The sequence below is a fragment of the Nicotiana sylvestris genome, chromosome 8 (assembly GCF_000393655.2).
Source record: "Nicotiana sylvestris chromosome 8, ASM39365v2, whole genome shotgun sequence".
Taxonomy (NCBI): domain Eukaryota; kingdom Viridiplantae; phylum Streptophyta; class Magnoliopsida; order Solanales; family Solanaceae; genus Nicotiana; species Nicotiana sylvestris.
The window spans coordinates 176,564,918-176,585,991 of record NC_091064.1 but is presented as its reverse complement, the minus strand read 5'-3'; the positions used below and the strand labels follow the sequence as shown (position 1 = coordinate 176,585,991).

At 36.1% G+C, this 21,074-nt stretch overlaps 2 protein-coding genes across 2 annotated transcripts; one reads left to right on the top strand and one right to left on the bottom strand.

The window, feature by feature from the left end:
* The first annotated feature begins 860 nt into the window (after positions 1-860).
* On the top strand, positions 861-10,411 carry LOC104247919 (aminopeptidase M1). Its single transcript, XM_009804068.2, has 19 exons — positions 861-1,153; positions 1,489-1,634; positions 2,380-2,482; positions 2,712-2,898; positions 2,970-3,063; positions 3,317-3,470; positions 3,575-3,679; positions 3,768-3,884; positions 4,030-4,143; positions 6,725-6,907; positions 6,991-7,273; positions 7,355-7,476; positions 7,553-7,650; positions 8,649-8,826; positions 8,907-9,021; positions 9,113-9,180; positions 9,299-9,373; positions 9,690-9,767; positions 9,967-10,411. The coding sequence occupies exons 1-19, from the start codon at positions 929-931 to the stop codon at positions 10,150-10,152; spliced, it is 2,631 nt and encodes an 876-aa protein (XP_009802370.1). The 5' UTR covers positions 861-928; the 3' UTR covers positions 10,153-10,411.
* An 878-nt stretch (positions 10,412-11,289) lies between these two features.
* LOC104247920 (protein phosphatase 2C 50-like) lies at positions 11,290-17,764 on the bottom strand. The gene is made up of 4 exons (XM_009804069.2): positions 16,796-17,764; positions 16,390-16,707; positions 16,188-16,293; positions 11,290-11,957 (listed from the first exon to the last, which is right to left on the bottom strand). The coding sequence occupies exons 1-4, from the start codon at positions 17,627-17,629 to the stop codon at positions 11,623-11,625; spliced, it is 1,593 nt and encodes a 530-aa protein (XP_009802371.1). The 5' UTR covers positions 17,630-17,764; the 3' UTR covers positions 11,290-11,622.
* Between the last annotated feature and the right edge of the window lie 3,310 nt (positions 17,765-21,074).

Here is a 21,074-nt window from a genome sequence, read left to right as displayed (position 1 = left end):
TCGCATTTGGTAACAACGATTTGCCTCTGCCCCAGAATACAGCATAACCCGCCTTTGGTAAATCAATCATAAAGTTTTGTACAAATATCCAAATGATGAACGGTTTGAAGCGTTAGAAACTAGACTCAAAGACCTTTAATTTGATAGGTTGTGCATCACATAACACCTTATATATATGTAGATATGCTCGTCCAAAGTGTGATCTTGTGCGTGCTCATTTAGAATTTTAGTCTATCTTGAAATTTTCCAACTTGGCTTAGACTTGGGCTTCTTCTTACACCCCAAATCACTTATAATATACTTCATACACTTATTATCATATCCAATTGATATCCATCATATTAATAGTCCGTCTTTGCACACAAAATAATATAATTGGCGCACATCAACTTTCTTAATAGCTTAAGCACTTCAAAAAATATTTTGGAGTGTTACAATAATGCATGGCGATATTAGGTTATAAGCTAGTGATTATAATGTTGAGGCAATCCATTTTGCATGAGCCTTCAACTCATATTGAGGAACGACAAAATAAAACGATTTTATACATTGAGAAATCTCATAAACTATTCGTTGTTCACATATTAAGAGAAAATGATTAATAAAAATAAAAATAATCGTTTATTAAAAAATTATTGTATAATAATTGGACAAATTTTGGAATGAAGTTCTTCATTTTGAACCAAGATAGTGTATATAACATTATCGTTTTAATCAAAAAAAATAGACATGTTTTTTTACTCTACGAAAAGAGATAAACCGAAAAAGAAAAAAAAACAAATTATAAAATACTAAAACGTTACAACATAGGATTACACACTTCATAGTAAAAACTCTATAAATACTACACAACTCCCTTCATAGTAGTCATCCAGATCCCAAGATATATTAACATAGAGAAAAAACCCAACAATCTTAAGATTGAACAATGGCGGAACACAAGTACAATCAATTCAAAGGACAACCTCGTCTTCCCAAATTTGCTGTTCCTAAAAGGTACGATTTAAGGTTGAAACCAGACCTTGTCGCCTGTAAATTCACCGGCGCCGTTGACATCTCCGTTGATGTTGTCTCTGACACCAAATTCATTGTCCTCAATGCTGCTGAACTCTCTGTTGACCCCAAGTCCGTTCTCTTCAAATCCTCAACCAAGGTGATTTTCTTGATTGAACCCTTTTCAAGTTTGAAGCTATGTGTGTGTGTGTGTGTGTGTTTGATATGTGAGTTTTTTGTTGTTTGTTTTATTGACCATGCTTTAATCTTCAAACAAAATGCTTATCTTGATTGACCCTTTTCAAGATTGAAGCTTTTCTTTTTATATCAAAAGTAGTTTGATATGTAATCTTTTTGTTGTTTGTTTTATTGACCATGTGTTTGTTCATGATTGACCCTTTTGAAGATTGAAGCTTTTTTCATCATAAGTAGTTTGATATGTGGTTTTCTTGTTGTTTTGTTTTATTGAACATGTGTTTGTTTTTGTGTGTATAGGTATTCCAGGCATTGGAGGTGGGGTTGATTGAAGAGGATGAGATAGTGGTTGTGGAGTTTGGAGAAAGTTTGCCACTTGGTATTGGAGTTCTGAATATGGCGTTTGAAGGAACGCTGAATGATAGGATGAAAGGGTTTTACAGAAGGTATTGATTTTTCCCATCTTTAGACAGAAGAACTAAATGTTGAGATACTTGGTTTTTTAATCTGCTGTAGTGATGACTGTTGATTCTCTTTTTCCAAGTATAGATGGTTATTGATTGCTCATGAAACATTTTCATTGTATTGTTGTCTTTTATATTTATGAAGGATATCTATCTATTTGTTATACTGTATAAGGATTAGGGCAGATACTGATTAATTCAAGGGTTATACCTACTTCTATAATCTCTATGCGGAAGATACGTTGGCGAGGCCCCAACATTACTATGTGGCGGCGTAACTGTATTAGTTCTAGATGGAGCTTGTTGATGAGGGAGCCAATACATCTATCAGACATTTTTATTCCCCTAGCAATTGTTGGTAGTCCTCTAGTATTTTTGGTTTAGAGACAAAGTAGGAGAGGAAAATGTTGCGGTTCTGTTTATGTTGTGCCACTGCTCACAAGCGGCAACCAAATAACAACTGTTTCTTTTAAAAGATTAAGGGTCAGGTGGTCTACTGACAGCCGACTTTCACAGAAAATTTATGTGTTACTCCATTATGATTGTGCTATAATTATGTAGATTGCTTAAAGGTCTAGAATGCATGCTCACAACCAAGAACTAGAAAACAATGTTCCTCTACTTTAGAAGTCAACTGAGAGGATAATTTTGCGGCTGATCTACGTGTTACTTCAATATGATTGTGCTACATGTAGATTGCTTAACTGTATTGATTGGTTCTTTGCAGTACCTACGAGCATAATGGGGAGAAGAGGAACATGGCTGTTACACAATTTGAACCAGCTGATGCCAGGCGTTGCTTTCCATGCTGGGATGAACCTGCTTGTAAGGTATTGCCAGCATTTGACGTTCTCCTTGTTTATCTACTCAATAATGTTAATTGCTATTGGAACCAGCTGATCGTAAGATATTTAGCTATAAATGCAACAAAACACATATGAACTTGATGATCTAATAACTTCTCTTTCTTTTTCTAGTCTTTGTTAAGTATTTTATTTGTTCCTTACAAGATTTGGTTGTTCAGATTTTTCTTTGTCTTACTTGATGTGAACTATCCAGGCCACCTTTAAAATTACACTAGACGTACCATCGGAACTGGTAGCTCTTTCTAACATGCCAGCTGAAGACGAAAAAGTGATGGGGAATCTTAAAACAGTTCAATATCAAGAGTCTCCGATCATGTCTACATACTTGGTGGCATTTGTGGTTGGCTTATTCGACTATGTTGAGGATTATACATCTGATGGTACTTATACTGGTCTTACTGAATATGTCTATAACCTTTTTTTCTTTGCTAATTAACATCACTTTGTGCAGGAATTCCTGTTCGAGTATACTGTCAGGTAGGCAAGGCAAATCAAGGGAGCTTCGCATTACATGTTTCTGTCAAAACGCTACCCCTCTTCAAAGAGTATGCATCACTTTCACTATATATGTTTCTCTCCTTGTATTTATAAAAAGGAAACTAATGAAGAAGAGGATCATGGAGGATTAAAACTTGGAAAAAATTTCCCTGACGTAATCCAGGAATTAGTTTCTAAATATTCTTATTGATAATATACTGTTATTCCAGCTTAAGTTTCCTTTTTGGTTTGTAGGGGGGGGGGGGGTTCTAAACAACTGCTTGAAAATGTATTCTAATTTGTGGAGTAAAACACTCGCAGGTACTTTGGTGCACCATATTCACTTCCCAAATTGGACATGATTGCCATTCCTGATTTTGCTGCTGGTGCAATGGAAAATTATGGTCTTGTTACATACAGAGAAACAGCATTGCTTTATGATGATAAGCATTCTGCCGCTGCTAACAAGCAGAGGGTATTGCAAATTTGTTGGGAGTTATTTGGCTTCCTATAATACGTGGTATTAAACTGTCTGATTTATATCTTGGACCTGTTGAATAAAATTTGGGTTTTCTTCAGGTTGCGACTGTGGTGGCTCATGAGCTTGCTCATCAGTGGTTTGGGAATCTTGTAACAATGGAATGGTGGACACATCTATGGCTGAATGAGGGGTTTGCAACATGGGTATGCTGCTTTTCTTAGAAGTATATGCTTTTGTACGTTGACTGGGTCTGTGAGCTGTTCATTCTAATTTTCTCTGACCGGTATTCAGGTGAGTTATTTGGCGACTGATAGTTTGTTCCCAGAATGGAAAATTTGGACTCAGTTTCTTGAAGAGGCCACTGAGGGACTTCGTCTAGATGGGCTTGCAGAATCCCACCCCATTGAGGTATGAAGCAACATTCATTCCAGTTCTTGTATTATGCTAAATTCAAGATGCATTTTTGTGCTTAATCACCAGTTATTGACATCTATTAGAGTATTAGTTGGGCTAGCTTTAGAATTATTCTACAAATCTTATTTTGTCTTACCAGGTTGACATCAATCATGCCGGAGAAATTGATGAAATTTTTGACGCGATTAGTTATAGAAAAGGTGCATCTGTCATTCGGATGTTACAGAGCTATCTTGGACCTGAAAGTTTCCAGGTTTGCATTTCCATTATTTACTATGTTAACATTCTTTTCTTTTGTCTTCATTTAAACCCCTTTGTGCTATATTTCTGTCCGCCATTTTGTTGTGTTTTTTTATACATATACTGGTTACCTGACTAACACTTGTGTGTCGGATGATGGAGATGGAAAGTGGGAGGGTGAATTAGAAAGAGGAACTATATCATTCAATGCAATGCCCCTTTTTAACATCTTATCTTTCCTAACTGGTGATTGTAAAGTATTATTAGTAGAAAGTTCAAACGGCTTCTTGACTAAGTTACACTAAAACTTTGCTTGCCCTTAATTATTACTCCCTCCACCCTGTTTGACTAGGGGCGTAATTTAAGAAATTAAAGAAGACCTTTGAGATATATATATATATATATATATATACACACACACACACACACACATAGAGAACAAAAATTATCCTTGTGGTGGTGAGAGTTCCACATGCTTTTTCATGCTCTTTCCTTGCAAAAGAATGAACGTTTATATCATTACTTAATCAACAAATGAAAAACAGAATGAACATTTATATCAACTTGTCCCAAAAAAGAAAGGTGCCACTCTTTTTTTAGACGGAAGTGTGTCACCTAAAACGGACAGAGGGAGTATTATATATAAGTCTTTCTCTGAGTGTTTGTGATCGTTACTGTGTGGATTAACTGCTATTCTGGTAATAAAGTCACATTAGTCTAGAGTTTTGGATGAAGAGATACTTGTATCTTCAACATTAATTGCATAGTGAGAAAGTAGTACTGTCTTTTCTATATTCTTGGACTTGATAAATGGTGTATCTCATAATTACTGGAAATTTAAATATTTGACTTTCCAAAGGTAAAATAGGTATTGCTAATCCCATCAAGGTAGTTAAGACTTAAGAGTAGTCAGCACTGAAAATGCATTTCATTGCTTGAGTATAGCGACTTAAAGTTATTCCATTGAAGTATTCTTTAATGAGTGAATTTAACAAACGCAGCAGTGAATGCAGTACACATGTCTATAAAAGTCCTCCTGAAAGTGATGTTTTATGCACCCAAGGGTGTGACCTAGTGGTCAATAAAGTGGGTGAGAACCATGAGGTCTCAGGTTCAAATTCCAGCTGAGGCAAACAACACTAGGTGATTTCTTCCCATCTATCCAAGCCTTGGTGGATAGAGTTACCTGGTATCTGTTGCTGGTGGGAGGTGGCAGGTATCCTATGGAATTAGATTAGTCGAGGTGCGCGCAAGCTGGCACGGACACCACGATTATAAAAAAAAGTGATGTTTTCTAGTGAATTAATCGGATACTGCTGTCAACCACCATTTTTTAAACAGCAGCCATTAGTTTGTCAAAAAAGAAACTTCGCTATTGCGTATCTCCTCATTGACCATCCTTCTAAAATATATGATCTGGATTTTCTCTCAAGTCATTCCCAAGAGGGGTAGTTTCAAGTACCTTGGATCGGTTATTCAGGGGATCGGGGAGATTGACGAGGATGTCACACACCGTATAGGGGTGGGGTGGATGAAGTGGAGGTTAGCGTCGGGAGTCTTGTGTGACAAGAAAGTGCCACCGTTACTAAAAGGTAAGTTTTATAGAGCAGTGGTTAGGCCTGCAATGTTATATGGAACTGAATGTTGGCCGGTAAAGAACTCACACATCCAGAAGATGAAAGTAGCAGAGATGAGGATGTTGAGGTGGATGTGCGGGCATACAAGGATGGATAAGATTAGGAATGAAGATATTCGAGAGAAGGTGGGCGTGGCCCCCATGGAGGACAAGATGCGGGAAGTAAGACTCAGATGGTTCGGGCACATTCAGAGGAGGAGCACTGATGCACCGGTGAGGAGGTGTGAGCGACTGGCTGTAGTGGGCACGCGGAGAGGTAGAGGGCGACCTAAGAAGTATTGGGGAGAGGTGATCAGACAGGACATGACGCGACTTAGGATTACTGAGGACATGGCCCTTGACAGGGAATTATGGAGGTCGAGCATTAAGGTTGTAGGTTAGGGGAAAGTTGTGAATATTTCTACAGCACAATAGAGTGAGACTAGCCAGTTAGGAGTTAGACTAAGAATGTCATTGGTCGTCTATTGATGCAGGGCTTTACCTGCTAGTTTTACTATACCAGCCATCTATTTCGAATTTCGTATTTCGTATTCTGTATTTCATATCTCTTATATTGTTGTTATTTTATTATGCATTTTTATGGTACTAATATATCGACTCCTATTGCTTTTTTGAGCCGAGGGTCTCCTGGAAACAGTCTCTCTACCCTTCGGGGTAGGGGTAAGGTCTGCGTACATATTACCCTCCCCATACCCCACTTGTGGGATTATACTGGGTCGTTGTTGTTGTTGTTGTTGTTGTAATATGATGTAGAAGCCATTGCTGATTTTTGAGCTCATTACACAAGTTGTAATGTGGCTATACTGTAAATACCACCAGCATATGCTTATTGCTGGGAAAATTAAAAAAATTCACTTTACTGATTAAAAAAAGATTTTCTTTCCAGAATATCATGTAGCTGTTGCTTGCTTGTAAGGGACTGATGAATTTGTCTCTTCTAATTTTTTCATGAAACCAGAGGGCACTTGCTTCATACATAAAAAGATATGCTTGCTCAAATGCGAAGACAGAGGATTTATGGTCTGTCCTTCAGGAGGAGTCTGGTGAACCTGTGAACAAGTTGATGAACTCCTGGACAAAGCAACAAGGTTACCCAGTCGTCTCTGTCAAAATAAAAGACCAAAAGCTGGAATGTGACCAGGTTATCTTGTTTCTAAATCAAATGCATATTTCCATTACCCAAGTCTTGTCTTCTCCATACTAACTTGTGTTTCCGTGCACCAGACACAATTTTTACTGAGTGGTTCTCATGGTGATGGGCAATGGATAGTTCCGTTAACACTCTGTTGTGGCTCTTATGAAGCTCGTAAAAGCTTCTTAATGCAAGAAAAGTCAGAAGCCCTTGATGTAAAGGACTTATTATGCTCATCTTCTTCTAAAGGCAATCCCTGGATAAAAGTTAACGTGGACCAAACAGGTTTTTATAGAGTTAAATATGATGATGAGCTATCAGCTAGACTCAGATATGCCATAGAGAGCAAGTGCTTATCAACAAATGATAAATATGGTAATAATTACTGCATTTTTGTGAAGTCTAATATTTAATAATTAAAATCGACTATTGATGGGATTATGTTGTCCTGAACAGGCATTTTAGATGATTCATATGCATTATCGATGGCTTGTCATCAGTCTTTGTTGTCTTTGCTTGCCCTGATGGCTTCTTTCAGGGAGGAGCTCGACTACACTGTTCTATCAAACCTGATCAGCGTAATTTCTCTACGTTATAGACCTCTTTAGTTATCAGTTCGGTCAGTCCAAAATTAACGGTTTTCCCTTCATGCAGATAAGTTACAAAGTTTCAAGAGTTGCAGCTGATGCTGTTCCTGACTTGAAGGATCACATAAAGTTGTTTTTCATCAATCTTTTCCAGTTTTCTGCAGAGTATGTTACTTCTTTTTCGAAACTACAAAGCATGTTACCTTATCTTTGTATTTTTGGTCATCGTCCAAGATGCAGTTCAAGGGGGAAAGAAATCCTGAAACAGTGTAAAAGAAAGAGAGAATAGCGCATAGTTGGAGTGATTCTACTTTTAATGTTATAAACATGGATAGGTGAATGTCTTCTAACTAAAGCTATTGGATATAGCAGAGAGCAACATAAATCAGAACAGAATTATGCCTGCTCTGGCTTTCTTGACATTCACGGGTCAAGTCTACAACAACAACAACAACCCAGTATAATCCCACTTAGTGGGGTCTGGGAAGGGTAGTGTGTACGCAGACCTTACCCCTACCCTGGGGTAGAGAGGCTGTTTCCAAATAGACCCCCGACACCCTTCCCTCCAAGAACTTTCCACCTTGCTCTTGGGGAGACTCGAACTCACAACCTCTTGATTGGAAGTGGAGGTTGCTTACCATCAGAGCAAACCCTCTTGTCTATGATAAGAAAATGAATTTCTATTCTCCGAGGCTATACTGGGTTGTTGTTGTTGTTGATTCTCCGAGGCTAGTTCCTGACAAAAAAGATTTAGAACTTGCATCTTGTTCTCTTTTGTCTAGTAGCTCTAATTCTAAGTTAGGAGGACTTGGGAGCTGTTTATAAGCGCTGAAATCAATTTAGAGATATAGTTTTCTTCTAACTAGATATCTTCTGTTTACCTATCTAGAAACAAGAAATCTGCTGCCAATAATGCCTTTCGAAAAGAATGAACGGGTAAACTGGTGTGTTAAATTGGTCACATTTACCCTTTATTCATCTCCTCAAACCGGGAATAGACATCACAAATAGAAAACTTTAGAGAAAAGGAAAACTTGTTTATGGAGTTGGAAGAGGGAATTTAGTCTAAGGCTCCCAGTTGAAATTAGATACTTGACCATTAATCTCATATTCCAATGTGGCACTAAAGGTTTGCTTCTAATTGGACTTTCCTTTATCGACAGGAGACTTGGTTGGGACCCTAAACAAGGGGAAAGCCACCTTGACGCCATGTTGAGAGGGGAGCTTCTGAATGTTCTGGCTGCCTTTGGACATGACGAAACAATAAATGAAGCAATCAGGCGCTTCCACATATTTTTGGACGACAGAAACACAGCTGTTCTTCCTCCTGACTTGAGAAGGGTAACTACACTTGAATATATTGTAACTCAAAATTCATTTCTTCTGTACCTTATGCAGATCCTAATCCCTCCCCTCTGCAGGCTGTTTATGTAGCTGTGATGCAGCGGGTGGATAAATCAGATAGATCAGGGTTTGAAGCTCTTTTAAGAGTTTACCGAGAGACTGACCTCAGCCAAGAAAAGACACGGGTTTTAAGTAATCTATCAACTCATGCCAATTATGAAATTAAATGTTTTGATTATGAAACTTTATGTCCAACCAATAAGTGCATTTTCTTGTTCTATAGGTTCATTGGCATCTTGCAGGGACCCCGAAATTATCCTTGAAATTCTCAACTTCTTGTTATGCTCTGAGGTATTCTTGATTTTTACATGGCACTGGATTATCTCTCTTTATCTCTTTGTGCACAGAGAGTGTGTGTATTTTGTTTCAACAAAATGTTCGAAGTGTAATCTGTGTTTGGAAATTTTAGGTACGGAGTCAAGATTGTGTTCACGGGCTTGCAGTTAGTTTAGAAGGCCGCGAAACTGCGTGGAAATGGTTGCAAGTGAGTACTCCCTTTCCTAGAAATATTGCATTGCATTCCTCGAGTTATTTCTTTTATTACTAATTCCTAATAAGATACCTTTGAAAAAATGTTCATTGTAAATTGTATTAAATTGTTACTTGTAAAAACGTAGGCTGTAAGACTGAGGAATTCACATTAGTCCAAAGTGCAATTATTTCAGGAGGAGGAAGTGCAACATGTTCTTATAAAATTACTAGTGTCAAATGCTGCATTTCGTAACCAATAGATTTCTCAGAAAAATGCAATGAGGCATGATTCTTGATTTTTTGTCTTCTAATAAATTGTTTGAATACAGGACAAATGGGATCATATCCACAAGACTTACGGCTCTGGATTCCTATTAACCCGCTTCATCAGTGCAACAGTGTCACCGGTTTGTTTCTGCTCCTTTGCCATCTTTCTCTAGCATTTGCATGCAGTTGCTTACTATTTTATTATAGGACAACTTGATTCAAAAGCTATATCTATGGCATCTGCCTTGTTGTGTAATCACAAGAAGCATGGAAAACAAATTTTATAAATTACTCACTACATAGTCTTTGATCTTTTGGCTCAATCTTTCTTTTCTTCAGTTCTCATCCTATGAGAAGGCAAAAGAAGTTGAAGAGTTTTTTGCTAGCCGTACCAAGCCTTACATTGCAAGAACGTTGAAGCAGAGCATCGAGAGGGTTCACATTAATGCAAACTGGGTTCAAAGCATTCAAAAGGAGAAGAATCTTTCCGAGGCAGTGATGGAGCTAGCGTATAGGAAATACTGAAGTAGCTGTTGTTGAACTTAGTGTCCCCTTTAGGGAGTTTCTAGTTTCCATCAATAAGTTAATCATGGTACTTTTTTAAATGGTTATGTCTCTGAAAAAACGATAAAAGCTCTGATGATCCTTTGTTGAGCAAACTATAGGCTAGGTTACATATTTAATAAATCGTGACGGTTGATTTTGAACTGCTTTTGTTGTGCTCAGATGAACCAGGTCTAATATATGAGCAACCACCAATGAAGATACTATCTTTTAGACCTTAGCATTTCTGTTTGGAACACAAGATTAACTACCTCATACTTGATAATCAGCCTATGCATGCAATATTTCAGGGAATTGGATCAGACTCCTAGCATTACTGTGCATTGGTTAGCATATTTGCGCAGTTCCAGTTTACAAGTCACTTGGCTTGTCCTTCTAAGCTCTTTGTGGTGGCTTGAGATTATCATATCCCACATCTTGCTATAAAATGCATCTCTTTACTGTATTTTAATTTTGCAGTTCATGTTTAAATGATATAATAATTCTTGCATATGCAAAATTAGTTGGTAGTAATAGGAAGTGTAATTTAAGAATGTAATCTGATGAAGTTAATTTGCACCAGACTCAAATGTTCACTGAATAGACAGGCAAAGAGGCAACTGTAATAGTCCCTTTAGGCCACTTCAAATCATGGACCATTAGAACCTCTTTCTTTCCAGTGACCCTTAGGTCCTACCATTATGAATGAACAACTCTAAAACCACTAAGGAACATGATTGGCAAACAGTTGATTCTAAAATGGGATTAGCTCCTTGTTGAACTATCATTGATCCACAACCAGAGGCGGATGGACCATAGATTTTTTATAGGTTTATTTGAACACATCATTTTCTGCACGGAGCATAATAAACATGAAAAATACCAAATTCTGAACCTATAATTTCAAATGCTGAGTTTAGCAGTAAGAACCTTAAGTTCAAAACCATCAAAAAACACCAGATTCGATGAGTGAATGATGAACTGGTTAGTAAGTATCATATACGGTCATCTAGTTTCTTTCGTTATCTGTTCATCATATAAACGAGATACACCGCATTGAATATCGGTCTTCTTTGATCGAGTCAACTTATTCTGTCTATACTCTGAAAACCACATACAAAGTATAAATAGATATGCATCTTTTGAATACAATTCAGAAGAGATCTCTTTACTTGCTCATTACTGTTTCCAAGTAATACCGAGGCAAATAACCTCACAGAGCCTTTAACTCGGAGGAATAATGTATGCTCCTACTTCAAACAGCTAAATGAAGAAAACCTACATACAGAGAATGGAGCAAGTACTACAATACATACAGAAAGCTACTCTAATGAAAACCTGAAGTCCCAGATTCCCCTGGTAAAAATTAAAAGGGCTGGATATATTCAATCATATGAAGTCAATACTGTGAACCTATAATTGGAAACAGCTGATTGAGAGATTTCAGTTATGTTAGGTTTTGCTCTTAAACTTTCTTTGGGCTTTCAAGTCCACAACAATCACCGTTATGTTGTCCTTGCTGCCCTTTTGAGTAGCTCGATTTGATAAGCATTCTGCTGCTGCCTGTGCTGCTGGATCAATTCCTTGGCCCCTTTCCAGGGTAAGCGTTACACCATTCTTTTTATGCCACAGGAGTATGCGCTTGCGAGCCAATTCACATGCCTCTTCATTTGACATAACATCCCATAAACCATCACTTGCAAGAATAAGGCATTCGTCGTCCTTGGTTCGAGGTATGAACATTACTTCTGGATCAGGAATTATCCAGGGCTTCAAGTACCTATCTCCTGCAACCAAAAAGCCAATAAAATAAAATGTAAAGGAAATAGAAGAAAGACTTGCTTGCTAACAAAATTAGGAGAGGGATTAGCATTTAGAGTCCTTGATAATACGATGTTATCACTATAGGGTAATTCTCATGTCAAATAGAAGAAAAAAAGGAAAAGCAGAGTGTAGATTGAATACGCAATATACTATTCTAGCAAGCTCACGGAGTAATCCTTTCACAGCTTTGCATTTAAAGCACACATTGCAAAAGCTTAAGATACAATAAAAATAGCTTACATCAAATCGGAGATGTTAAGTCACCAGCGTGTCACATTCCTACACAGCTTGATGACAGAAGTTGGGGCATATATTGGCTATAAGTTTAATCATGGATATCATAGATTAGTTAAGCCTCTGGAAATAATGAACTCACATACAGCAACTTAAACTACTCAATGCCACTTTGGCTTTATTTTTCAGTTGACATTAGAAACTTGAGTATATGATCATCGACACTACTATTTTTAAAAAGCGAAGAGTGCAAAAAAGCGACAATCTCCATGGGGCTTGAAGACAAAAGCATGAAGTAAAGCGCACAATCACAAAATTAAAAGAAATAGCAAACCTATATGAATTTGGTATTATAATAATCAAAATGCAATTAAAATATTTAAATATTTAATTTCAGTATCATATATACATTAATGCTGATATTAGTCCAATTTCTCAAACTTGAGATTCAGAGAACTAAGTGCTTCTTGTTGGGATCACCTTCGCATCATTGTTTGAAGCGAATAGCTTCAATCACGAAGTAATAGGTGGTGGCTTTTAATTAACACTGATCGACACAAATTTCCATCTTATAGGCACTGTAATATCCTCTTCAATTTACAAACCTGCATGTTCAGCCTTCAGCGACAAGAGTTTGCACACGTCTAGAAGCAAAACCAGGCTTCAGCACAGGTTTACAATTTGTTGGTCCTTTATGTAATGCTGGACCGAAGAAAGAATGAGAAAAAGAACATTCTAACATTTAAAGTTACACATCAGATGGCAAAGGCACACTTAGTCATAGGTATAAAAAGAATTGCATGAAAGACAAAATGAGCTCTCTTCTCATCACAATCACCATAATCAAGGAGCACCTCCCTGGGGACCAGGAAACAGAAGGTTCCCATGCTTCTTTTGGTTCTGTTTTATTTACAATTTTTACCAAGTCGAAGTTCATAGCTCAAGAATTGCACTAACCAGGGTCAGACAAGTGATGATCAGAAAACGAAGAAGGCTTGCAGGAACATAACCAAATCAACCAAAATGTTTGTGGCCACACGACCAAAGACATGACTGATGGAAGGGCACAAATTCTTACTCTTTTTTTCACGGAGACAATATAAAAGGAGAGCTTGGTTTAAAATTTAAATCTCTTAAAAACAGAACTTATTTCTCATCGTATGTTAAACCGCCTACCTCCTATATTCTATGACACTTCTTCTGTTCGTTAACATTGAATAATTGTTGATTAATGTGAAAATAGAGGAGAAAAGAGAGGAAACTTCTAAATGATTTTGGTAATAATATACAAGTGTCGCTCCTGAGTTCTTCCATCTACAACATGGTAAGTATATTTCTTACACCTAAATAGGTAAGGAGTTAACATACAATTAAATGCAAAATATTTCGCGATATTCTAGGAAATATTACGAGACACTCCAAAAATCAATTACTGCTATTCAGTGAATGTAGATATAATGTGAATTAGTAGACACATCCTAAAATATAATCTCATTAATCCATTTGATATTCAATATGCCCCTCATACTGAAGGTGGTGAAACAACTTGAATTTGAAAATTGAAACGGGGAAGTGATGTGACAATAGACGATGTGAGCTGACGAGATACTAACTAAACAATGACGTATTGTTGGAAAACGACATTGTATTGATTGGAAAGACATGATGGACGACAACATGTGCTGACAAGAAAATGTCACTGGAAAAGAGACGTGGCGCTGACGGAAAATGTTGCTGGATGGCAACGTTGCACAGATCGAAGAGTGATATATCGTTGAGCAATTATGCTATGTTTCTTGGATATGGGTGCGGGTATCCGATACGTCTGTCGATCTAGAGGTCGGATTCGTCATCACAAGAATTTTGGGACTTGGGAGTATGGATCTTTAGTGCAAATAAGGGTGCCTGGATACAGCTAATAAATATAGAGGAATACTATATACGTATATATGACAATTAGTTATATAAAATGTTTATTGCACAATTATAAATTGCTATAAATACAGTATTTTTATAAATATGGTAATATAATTTATATAAAAATCTGAACATAGAAAAGTAAGTATTTTTGTTAGAAATTTGGTTAGAATCTATCATAATATATTTGTGCTTGTTAGCTTTGTCAATAACTACAAAGCAAATAGTATCTATGGTAGAAATAACTGTGGTCTTAAATGACTAGAGAGCGAAGGTATTTGTGGTTAAAATCAAATGCTTTATAAACACTTAATATTTTATTTATAAGTTAACTTGTATAATAACAAAGACTTCTAGTACATACACACATATATATATATATATATGACATAAACCAAAAACCAAATACACAACCAACCTATACTTCTAGGCCATAAGTGTAGTCAAAGAACCCAAAATCAGTTGACCAAACCCGGTGCGGATCCCCCACCACACCCAAAATCGTGTAATATTGACACAACCGCAACAAAGATCTTGAGGGATACGAGCAACATAACAATTATATTGACATTTCAAGAAATGTGATACACACTGCCTAAACAATAGCCCGGAAAGTGACCAGCATAGGTGATACTGCCGGAACAATCATCGAGAAAATGTAAGTCACGAGAAATGAGATAGAGGTACCATTAAAAAGAACATTGAAAATAGACAATAAATGTAAATTATTACAACAACGAAAATTTTGGTAAGGTAGAAGATTTAAGGCGGCACATCATATTTTATAGTATCCTATAATGTATGGAATATTCCGCAATATTCTCCTACTTCTATGAATCTAGACATGTCGTAGATCTTGACACATTCTAAAATGTAACTTCATTACTCCTTTTGGCTTACAATTGCATTCGTCAAAATAATAATCTACACATTGTTCACAAGTTGGCACCATAATAAAATTCAAATTCAAACTATGACCCGACGAGTTCCCTAACAAACCAACTTATTCACAGATCATCTATCCATGTAAGCAAATGAAAGACAGAATGAGAAGCATAAGTAAAACAGGAAGGAGAATGGCACACTCTATTCTCTTATTGGAGGGAAAGGAGAAAAGCACTACACTAATCAGTTCTCTAACGAAGAATATTAGCGTGTGTGCACTTATTTTAACAGCCGAGACACTACCTTGTCTTGATGTATCTTGAACAAGGCAATTTGCCAGTTCCAAAAAACTCTTCAAAAACACCATCACGATCAAGAAAAGGGAAGGGTCCTGCACCGAGTACCTAAGCACACTATGGGCTTCTCGAAGTACAATTGAGTTTTGCTAAAGCACCAACGTTTAAGATAAGTATCCAAAATTTTACTTGTAAGTTGTAACAAGCCTGCGCACTGTAGAACTAGTATAAGCTTGTGGCTACAACACATTATGAAGCCAGTGCTCTACTTTTTTCCGAAGCCATTGCTCTACTTCTATATGAGACTTCCTTATCTACTATAGGAATATGGGAAACAGTAATTGGTACAATTGTATTTTCTTTAGCACTTAAAATCCTCCCCAGGATCGTTTCCAAATCCTAACTAGACAAGACTTTTGTGGTAGCTTGTGCTGGCATATATGCAACTTTATTACTAATGTTGATCTAAATCTATACAGCACAGGGTTTCCAGTTCCATGCTTCAGTTAGTGCACACTGTTATACCATTCCTAACCATCTGGGCCATAAGAGCCTACGGCCTTGCCACTATAGAATGGATTATTAAACCATATCCCGGGTCTATATTACATGGTCTAAAAGACTAGCATTGATGATCAAGCCCCATTCTCTATTTTGTTACTAGAAGCATCTTCTTTGTTTACTCTAGGAGCGTGGATAACCAATAACTGCAGTGTCAAAGTATTACTATGACGTGCATTGCTGATATTAGTTGTACTATGGAGGATGCTGAGTGTTTGATACCAATAATGTTGAGTACACACGGATACTTTAGTCATTATTTGCAAATGCTAGATAATAGGGTAGGTAGGAGAAACATACCAATAGACCTAGACATTGCAAGAACACCAAAAACACGATGCCCATTCCACTGTATAACCTTCCCTCCAGCTGCTTCAATCCTTGCATATTCATCTTCTCGGTTCGGCTAATAAAGAGAACATAAAAAGAAAATTGGCACCGAAGGATTAATTAGTGACATCACACGTAATTAAAGTCAGACCAGATACACTGTTTCACTTACTTTGTGATCCACCGACAATGCCATGGGTTCCTTCCCACGGCACAGAACAGCCCTTGAATCACCACAGTTTGCTACTATTATGTGCGACGAACAAACAATGGCAACAACAGCCGTAGAGCCTACAGTTTCTGCGGCAACAGCCTCACGATTTCCCGTCCCTCCAACCTCATCATCAACCTTGAGAAAACAGTTGGTAAATGCCTTTTTCCATTGGTCCTGGCAATTTTGCCTAATACTTTCATCATTAAGATTCGCCATAAATTTTTCCAACTCCTCAGCCAATACAGCATGAACTCGGTCTCGGCAGTAATTCGCCACCTGGAAAATAAAAATCCCAAGTTTGTATCAAATATATATGTAAATTCAATGAGCTAGTATAACAGTGTAAGTAAAAAGAGAGAGAAACCTGAGAGCCACCGTGGCCATCATAAACTCCAAAGAAATGAGCGGTCAAATGACTTAAGCATCTACTCACTCCATCAGGAACACGGTCGCCGACTAGCATCTGTAGAGGAATTCTCAAGAACCTAGGAACAGTTGCTAGTGCATCTTCCATTTCTGGCCTCCTTCCACACACAGATGTAAAACCCCATAGGGGTATATAATCCACTTCAAAAACACTGCGACTAACTGCTGCACTTAACCCTTTATTTAAGGGTAACTGAACAACAACTTGAGATGATTTTGAGCTGGAGCCATCCGTAATCTGCTCCTCAAGTTTGACAGCAAAGGGCTTACTCACGTTATCATCCTCAACACCTGACTCTACCAGATCTCCGGGCTTAGCTATAAGTTCAACACTACAAATGCTTTTCTCAGCATCCACAAAATTCTGACCATATATGTCAGAAGCTACCTCAAAACCTATAAAATCATCACCACATAAACTACTGGAATCACTCACCACAGACAGGGAACAAGACACCTGATCACCGTCCAACGATAAGATCTCATCATCCTCGCTTTCCCTAACAACAGCATCACCAGCAATCCAGTTGTTTCTATCATTTTCAGATATCATAGGGAGCAAAGGAACGCCCTCGCTCCTACTTGATGATACAGTATCACTAAGGTCTTTCTCAGCAGATTCTGCATACAAACTTGTAGTAGTGTCACCCATTGAATTTAGCCTAGTGGCATCCATATGACTACTACTTCCTATACTTGGGGGGTTGCGAAAGATCAAATTATTACCTAATCTAAATGGCAGAGGAGCAACCGCCAAACACATCTCCTTCATCAAAATCACTATCTTGACAGCAGTTAAAGTTACCCTCTGACATTACACAACCTGTCATTGTCAAACTAACTGATCACCTTTTTTCCCTTGTATCAACAATAATTTTCTCATACCATTTTCCATTGCCTAGAAAGATCTAACAAAAAAGTTCTTTCTTTAAGCTCTGATTCTTGAAATGGAAATTTTGTCAGTCAGATCTGGTAAACAAAAAAGTAGTAACACCAACTAACTACCCCCTTTTGGTAGAAAATTCACCTAAAAATTACCAAGCTAAGACTTGTCAGCACTTCACTTAATTCTGAAGACAATAACCAATCAAGATCCCAAAATCCACTCAGTAACTCAAAACCCACATAAATCTTGATACAAAAAGACCAAAAATAAAAAAGGAAATAGGGTCATGTGAAATTGTAAAAGAAGCTAAGAATCACAAGAAACGTTGAAAAAGATGGTAACCTTTTGTCACATAAAACTTGAGAGTACCTTGGATCTGAGGCAACCCTATAATAAGAAACTTGAAAAATTAAGAGTCTTTTTCAAACAATTATGTAACGAACAAAATATAATAAATGGGGATGGAAATAGTAGTACAAGATGGTAAACTAGAAACCACTACCTAATCCTTCCCTCTCTTTTTTCTTTTTTTTTCCCCTTTTTTTTCAAGAATATTTTTGTTCACAGTCCACACACCTCAGCTTCACTTTCCTTCTCATCCCCAGAAGAGTAATACTAGTATAGTTTTGCCCCAATTTACTTGGAAAGAGAAGGGAGAAGCATCAACAATTGAAAAATGGGGTTTGTTTATACAATGAAACAGTTCAATGTGATCATTAAAAAGACTTCCTCTTCTTCTTTATATTTTTTATTTTCATTAAATTAAATGTAATTTTCTATCTTTCAGTTGCGTTTAGAAAATTGTGTTGATGCTACGTGGACGGTGGACTAAAAAATTCATTATTTTATAGTATATAAGATGAAACAAATAAAAATGTTGTTTTTTGACACTGCTACCTCCTATTTTAATATGCTAATCAAACTATTTAATTTTTATGTAGATTTCACCAACAACTCTTAAATTTTTTTAAATAAAATAAAATTTGTGCATAAATATAAAATACTAAAAGTTTTATAGTTGTTTTTTTTCTTTTTATACTACAAAGGTATGATTATTTTTGGCATTAGGAGTATAAATAATAGTAAAACATAATTCCTACAAATTGAAAAAATGAAATAAACAGAAATCAAAAAAGGACAGATGTCCAATCCAAAAGAGCATATTAAAGCCCATCCACCCATCTTTGCTCTTTCACTATTCTTTCTCCAATTCAATGCCCCACCATTTGTATTTTTGGCTATTTGGTGAACACAATTATTTTTTATGGAGTAATAATAAAACTAGATCTTTTTTTTTTTGTTGTTGGTTCCCATTCAATCCATTAAAAGGGGAAGATTTATATATCAAGATTTTATTCATTCTCAAGATTCAAATTCGAAATTTTTTAATAAAGGATTTTTAGGAGGGAGAATCTTGACGTAACCAAAAAAGTTGATATCATGTGAAAGAGGTCATTGGTTCGAGTCATGGAAATAACTTATTGCAAAAATACAGGATAAGATCGCGTACAACAAACTCTTGTAGTCCGATCCTTTCCCGTATTTCGCGCATAATGAGAGCTTAATACCCTGGTGAAATCCTAGCCATTCCACCACAAGCATTAGTGGTGGAAGATCACATCGTGTATACATCGACCATTTCTATTGGACAATTTGTTACGATCAACAAGTTCATTTAAGTGTTTACTATATCGGAGCATATGAAAACTTACATTCAGTATTTTAGCTGGAACCCAAATGCAAAACCTCATAGTATTATTATTCTTATACCTCAATCATTCTTTGTGTGGACCTTTTTGATGGATAACTTAATGGAGAACGTGTCCTTTATACATTCAACAAAAGTTCCACTTAGAGAGGCTCTATCCAATGTCCTTTCTTCACTAGGATATAATTTAGATTATGTGCTCTAGTCATATGATACAGATGTGGCAATTTGAGCTCAAATTCATTTCCAATTCATTCAAAATTAGGTTGATTATTGACTCGGTCATTTGTTAAACTCATTCTATCTCGTTTCATTTAAAGTTTGGTTGATTTTTTATCCAAATTAATCTATAAATAACTAAAATATCTTTAGAATAATTTTTTTTATTTGAAATATTATAGATGACCATAAAAAAAATCTTATTTGTTAATTAAATAGTAATTCATAGAAAAACAACACACATTAATTAAAACTTTGTAAGATTTGGGCGGGCTGGATTATGACCCAAATTTTAATCCATTTGGACCTATCCCAGCTTAGCCCAAGTAATTTTTGGACGGGTCATTGGCCAGTCCAATTATTTACTCACTCTATTTTGACTCGCTCAAAATCAACCAACTTGCTCATTTGACTCCCCTACTATACTATAAAGGACTGTCATTAATTTTAGAAAATTTTACCTCCTATAGCAAAGGTATACTCCTTATCTATTAATGCTAGAAACTGTAGGAGAAGATTAGAAGCAGAAGTTGCTACTGATAAGTTGGGGCTATTTATGTCCAACTCTCAGATTTCTATATTTTTGTACATAACTCCATTTGGTAATGAAATTATTATAATTACCACAATAAAAAAAAAAGTAAAATCACAGTCAAGGGTAAAGCGAAAACTCCTAACTTTATTTTTAAAATCAAACTCCCCCTCAACTTTGAACAATACATATTTTCCCCCTCATTTCTCAATTGACCTTTTAAAATATCTATTTTCCCTTTATATTATCATCATTTATTTCTCTCTTTTTTAATATCATAATATTTTTTATTTTCTAAAAATATAATTTTTTTTAAAAACTATCTAATAACTAAATCTCATTTTCAAAATTCAAAATTAAAATACTAACCAAGCATATAACTTGATGTTGAATAGTAAAACTGATGAGTAGAATAAAAAGATAAAATGTAAATATTTGCTCGTAGCAAAACTCAAAATTTATTTACACATTTGAGAATAAAAAATAGTGGAAACTTTATATACTCAATGCAAGTAATAAAAAAATTAGTTATTAAAACAAAAGTAGAGTTTATAATAAAATTTTAAAATATTATCTATTTATATTTTAATTAACTTTAAATTACATATTTAATAAATATTTCATTAGTGACAATCAACTAATATATATACATGTATATAATAGAGAAAAAAGTTCAGGGGTGGAACTACATGAGGTAAGAGTGTTCAATTTAACCCCTTCACCATAAAATTAGACTGCACAAATAGGACAAAAATGGGCTTTATAGTTATATATAAATTATTGAATATCCTCGACATAAAAAAAATATTATAATATAATGATAAAGGGGATTCAAAAATTATTCTAGGTCACATGTTTAAATCTTAGATATG